The 6,222-nt window shown below is 34.4% G+C and overlaps 1 protein-coding gene across 4 annotated transcripts in view; it reads left to right on the top strand.

The window, feature by feature from the left end:
- GALNT3 (polypeptide N-acetylgalactosaminyltransferase 3) overlaps positions 1 to 5,991 on the top strand; it is a 46,329-nt gene extending 40,338 nt beyond the window's left edge. For all 4 annotated transcript variants that reach the window (XM_019922943.3, XM_019922942.3, XM_073807619.1 and 1 more), the window contains 2 exons: positions 3,431 to 3,583; positions 4,457 to 5,991. In XM_019922943.3, the coding sequence (XP_019778502.1) occupies positions 3,431 to 3,583; positions 4,457 to 4,579 (276 nt within the window). In that variant the 3' untranslated portion in view covers positions 4,580 to 5,991. The remainder of the gene's footprint in view (positions 1 to 3,430; positions 3,584 to 4,456) is intronic.
- The last annotated feature ends 231 nt before the right edge of the window (positions 5,992 to 6,222 follow it).

Below are 6,222 nucleotides of genomic sequence, written 5' to 3' on the forward strand. Positions count from 1 at the left end.
ATAACACTGGACTATCCTAGTAAAAATTAAGGTTTTGAGCAATGAGAAATATTTCCTCATTTGTAAAAATCTTATCACTAAATATAAATACTTATAAATTTATTTCAGGCTTCTTCTAGCATTACATCTATTTTATCGTAAAAGTTGAAGATATATTTTATACATTGTTCTGTCTGTTTTTCTCCTATCATTGCCATAAAGATGTTTTTATAGTTCTGTCTCTAAAATAATTTTTAAATTATAAATAGCATATAGCCATCTTTTAGAAATTTGGGGATGCTGAAATAATTCACATATTCTTTCAACAAGTGTTTGTTTGGCGCCTATAATGTAACTCACACTCTTATAGTAGTGAAAAAGACAAAGTCTCTATCTTGTTGAGCTTATATTCTAGAAGGAAAGGAAAAAATAAATATGTAATTTTAGGTATAAAGAAAAATAAAGCAGAGTAGGGGGATAATGTGTGTGCGGGGGGGTTGTTAATTTTGGAGGTTCAGGAAGACGTTTTTGAGAAGGTGACCTTAGAGTGGAGGCCTGAGGAGTTGGGAGAGGAACCATGTTCCAGGAGGAGAGCATCTTGGCAGAGGACGCAAGGCCAGAGGCCCAGCGGCAGGTAAAAAGAGCAAGCATAAAGCCAGTGTGGCTGGAGCAGAGTGGTCCAGGAAGAGAGGGGTGGAAAATGAGGTCAGAGACATGAATTAGGGGCCAGGTCATATAAGGCTTTGCTGGCCTCGTTAAGGAACTTGAATTTAATTCCAAGTGTGACAGAAGCCACCTGAGGATTTTGAGCTAAAGAATTATATTTTCTAGTTTATATTTTGAGAAGATAACTCTGGCTTCTATCACCCTGACATAGCCATTGATTTTATTTTGATTTATTTCCTTTAAATGTTATTTTCAATCAAGCATTGCATTTAAACTAGTTTGGGAATTGTAGTTCCTTGAGTGCTAGATGTTTTTGAGATATCATCTAACTCGATCATTTCCTCATGTTCCCTTCTACTGTTTTGACCAGATAATGATATTTTTTTTATAGCATAAAACTCCATTGTAACAGTATTGCACTATGCCAAATGAAAATAAGTATTCTGATAATGTGACTAAATTGACTAATATACTGGTGCAGTGCCGTTTAATTCATTATGGCTTTGTAACACCATGCTTTGCCTCTTCCCCTTTCTCTTCCAGTGTAGTTGTCCTGGTTCTAAGGTAAAATTCTCTCCAGTGTTCTCAACTAGATAATAACATACTCTTTGGTTGTCTAAGTATCTTCAACTATTCTCCATTCCTTATAACTTCCGTTTTAGTGGTTTTTAAAAAATAATATGAGTAATGTAAAGTTCTGGTCAGCCTTTCTTATCATCTTTGAAATCCTAAGGTTTATCTTTCTTAAAGAAGTACAGCCAGAGTGCTGTTCTCATGATCTAAACCCATTTTTTTTCAATGTCTCCATCTGAAGAGCTATCAGTTATAAAAATGATATTATATTTATGGAATGAGATAAATTAAGCATGAGGCTAAGACCAGGGGAACTCAAGATTAATTCGGCTAATGTTTGTGGAGTGCCTACTCTAATACACATAAAGGGTTTAGAACAGTCCCTGCCTAGCACATAATAAGGGCTCAATAAATATTAGTGCTAAGACTAATAATTTCACTATTGAAAATCAATTATGTTCACTCATTTTTTCTTTGGAATGTCAACATTATGAAATATTTGATGTATAATGGATGTTATTACTAGATACACTGCCTGACTTTGTTCTATGGTGAAGTCAGCTAGCTACACACACAATTCCAATAGAGTGCTATGAAGGTTATCTCTGATGCACTATGGGAAGCCTGAGAAAAGTGTAATTTTGTGCATAAGACAAATTCAGGGAAAACTAAAGAAGGAAAGTAATATTTGAATTGGCTTTTGAAGGATCAAAAGGAGTTAGCTAGGCAGAAAAGGACCCAGAAAGATATTCTAGGGAGTAAAGCAAAGTGGAGTTATGGATACATATGTTCTGCATTGGTAGAATTGTGTGAAAGGAGCATAGTGTATAATTGGGACAATGGTTGGTGTTAGACTGAAAGTGGAAGATTTCACGTACCGATTAAGAAGTGTGGGGGCTTCCCTGGTAGCGCAGTGGTTGAGAATCTGCCTGCTAATGCAGGGGACACGGGTTCGAGCCCTGGGCTGGGAGGATCCCACATGCCGTGGAGCAACTAGGCCTGTGAGCCACAACTACTGAGCCTGCACGCCTGGAGCCTGTGCTCTGCTACAAGAGAGGCCGCGACAGTGAGAGGCCCGCACACCGCGATGAAGAGTGGCCCCCGCTTGCCACAACTAGAGAAAGCCCTCGCACAGAAACGAAGACCCAACACAGCCAAAAATAAATAAATTAATTAATTAAAGTACCCTTAATTTAAAAAAAAAAGAAGTGTGGACTTCATCTTAGCAACAGTAGTGATTGTGAATCACTAAGCAGGGAATGTAAGGGATCAAATCAATGCTACAAAAGAATAACTGGCAGCAGAGTGGACCAAATTATAGGAGCAGAAATTGGAGGTACCTGGAGGTATTGCAGTAGAGATTTTGAGTGCCTGAGCAAAAGAAGTGAGGATGTGGAAGTAAGGATCGGTGGGATGGTAACATCTGAGAGGAAACTTCAGTAAGACTAAGGGGCCACTTAATTGGACATGTGGGGAGAGAGAAACATCAATAATAGTAACAATAGCTAAAAATGTATTGAATGCTTACCATGTACCAGTTATTGGTCTAAATGTTTTACATGTATTAAACCATTTATCTTCATAACCCTATGAGGTAGGAGTTATTAAATTACCCATTTTACAGGCAAGGAAACTGAGGCAGGAAAAGTGTCATCGTGTGCCCCCCGCCCCCCACCTTCGTGCGGCTTGCAGGATCTTAATTCCCCAACCAGGGACTGAACATGGGCCATGGCAGTGAAAGCAGAGAGTCCTAACCACTGGACCACCAGGGAATTCCCAAGAGTACCCTGTTCAAATGTTTCTAGTTTAAATGAAAATGCCATTAATTGAGATGAATAAGAGAGAAGAAACACTTGTGGAGAGAAAGAGGTAGTTAATGGGCTTGCTAAACGTTTCCAGACTCTTTTCTGTGGCAAACCTATTCTAGCCTCCATCCTACCTGATAGCTTCCAATTTCTGACATGGGAAGGAAGACAATGCCTTCTTAATTAAGTAACTATCTGTTGGTGATAGGCTGGAGAAAGGCTATAATATCTTCTGTCCCAAAAACTCAGGTTACGATTCTGATACTTACTTCATTGTATTATTTTGGTGAAGTACACCTGACTCCATTATTCAGTGAGTTGCTGATTTTTTTTTTTTTTTTGGCTGACAATTTTGCAACTGAGGATATAGAGCACTCTCGTCAGTAACAGCATTCTTCCTTTCACAGTACTTTGAATACTCTGTTCAACATGAAATTCGGCATAACATCCAGAAGGAATTATGTCTTCATGCTGCTCAAGGTGTCGTTCAGCTGAAGGCATGTGCTTACAAAGGTCACAAGACATTTGTCACTGGAGAACAGATATGGGAGATCCAGAAGGTACCTCAGTACAATTAATTCACCCCTTTATGTAATTATTTTGATTAGCTCTAATTGCTTATCTGGGAAAATACATGAAACATACTGTATTGATATTATCTGTCAGAATTTCTGTCTTTGTTAACTTTGTCATTACGTATGTCTACCCATGTGGTAAGAAAGAAGATATCTATGAATTAAATACTCTTAGGAGCAAAATAGTTATAAAATATCTTACAGCATGATTTATGCAGTTCAACATGTCTGTGGATTATTAGTAATATTTGTTTGTATATGTTTTAGAATTTCTTATGATGCTTCTTGTGACAGTCATACTTTTGTTTTCCTGGCAGAGAAGAGAAAAATAATTATTTTTTCTTACCTAAAGTGATTAATTCTTTTCTTCCCTATTTTAGTACTTTTTCATGAATCTAGAATTGAGAGAATATGTGAAAGGCTTTTTTTCTGTTTTTAAACATATGTTTTAAAACTTAGCTGGAAACTAACAGTTCCTACCTGAATATTGTTTTGTGTAATTCTAGAACACTATAAAACTGACTTTTATGACTGGATTTTTTAGAGTTTTATCACTTATATCAATGAAATATTTGTTATTTGAGAACTTGATTGAGACCTTTTTCTGCATACCTCTCTTCATTTATATAACACCTTCTGTGAATTGAACAGTGGTGGCATAAATGATGTTGCCTACACCAAAAACCAACAAGATTTTATCAGACATAGTAGATATTAGAAAGATTAAAAGTTAAGAATGGTGTATATTCGTTACATAAGTCTCTCTTTGGCTTCCATGAGACCATAAATTGTTTTTATATTTCTCCGTTAACTTTGAGTTTTGAAACTTAATGTCTGTTGTATTTCTTTTTATTCTAGGACCAACTTCTATATAATTCATTCTTTAAAATGTGCCTTTCAGCAAGTGGAGAGCATCCAAGCTTAGTGTCATGCAATCCATCAGATCCACTCCAAAAATGGATTTTTAGCCAAAATGGTTAAGTGTTCCTTAAAATTAAGGAGTTGAAAAAGGAGATATTCTTTCTTATAAAACTGTGACTAGGCATACACTGTAGTTTTTGAAAATTATGCAAAAGCAGCTAACTGTAACTTATTCCAAGTGCATTTTTCTTATTTATATCTTAAAATGTCTATGTAGCACCGCTACAGAAATCCCTTAAGTTTCCATTTCAAAGCACAATAGCTAGTAATACCAAAGACTATTTTGAAAAGTCCAGATGCAGAGGAAAAGATGTTTACAGTATGATGAAAATAATTTTCCAAGTAAAGTGATGTTCGTGTGCTTTGTACGCTTGAGAATATGCATAGCTACATTCACACACTCACAATTAAAAATTTTTCTTCTAGTTTTTTTGGGGGGGAGGGAGAAAGATTTGATACTGTATTTTTTTAACTACATAGAAATGGATCAATGAAGGTCAAAAATTGGCCTTTGTGTAAAACCAGGAAATTTTTTATAGAGCTAGAATTTATTATATAAAAATGCAGGTAAACTTCTTTTGCATTTTGTTAACTTATCTGTCAAATATTTCCTTAAACATGAAATTAAATGAATAAGGAGAAGACTATTTTTAACACTTCAATTTCTTGGCAAATTTAAAAAATTTCTTAGTCTAAAGTTCACTTGACTTGAAGCAAAAGACTTAAAAAAATAACTATACTGTGTGTTTTCCCAAAGAAATTTAAAAAAAACCTCTAAGTCGCTATCTGTTAAAAAGGTGTCTTTTTCCTTTCTGTTAGTCTTTTTTCCTATCAAAATTCACTAATCTTGAATGTTTATGAAATTGAATTTCAAATGCAGAATACTTGACTCATTTAAAGCAAAAATTTTTTTGTTACTGATTCAATTATAGATTGTCTTTGTAATGAATTTTTTCACCAAAAAACCTTATTACTATCTATGGAAAACACAATAAAACAAATTCTTATCACTATTGTAACTATTTGTTTTTTTATTTTTTGGATAAAATATATAATTGATAATAGCTAGGGAAAGCATGAATTTTGTATCCTGAATTTCTAAGCACCCACTGCAGAGTCATCAGATATTTCTGAAGGGAAAAAACATTTAATAGTAATGGCATAAAAAGTGGGGAATGGAGAAGATTACGTGTTAGGTATTTAGAAAATTTTGTACCAATTTCTGATAACTTTCCTTGAGCATATGATAGAGTAATTTTTTAAAAATGTGATGCTTACTGAGAAGATTTAACAATTTTTGGTCATTTTATATATAGATCTATTCTTATTGAAGAAGTAATGTATGATTGGCTTTATGTTTTAAACCTGGTTTCAGTTGTACATAAGAAAATATTTTACAATTATTGACTCCATCTTCTCATTGTTTGTACTTTGAACTTACATTAAAAAAAAACTCTGCACTCTTTAATTTATTACAATGCCAACTTTTATTTTAATTCAACTGATATTTATTGTGTGTCTAACTTTGTGCCAGAAGTTATGGTAGGCATAGTAAGACTTATATTGCCTTTGAGCTTAGGTCTTATGGAGCAGGAAGACAAATAATTTTGAAATAGCACAGTGAGTGACATTATGATGTTATATTTTATGATGCAAATGACAGTTCACTATTCATATTGAATATTTCTTTAGTAAGTAAAGGT

This window comes from Tursiops truncatus, chromosome 7, assembly GCF_011762595.2.
Source record: "Tursiops truncatus isolate mTurTru1 chromosome 7, mTurTru1.mat.Y, whole genome shotgun sequence".
Lineage (NCBI taxonomy): Eukaryota > Metazoa > Chordata > Mammalia > Artiodactyla > Delphinidae > Tursiops > Tursiops truncatus.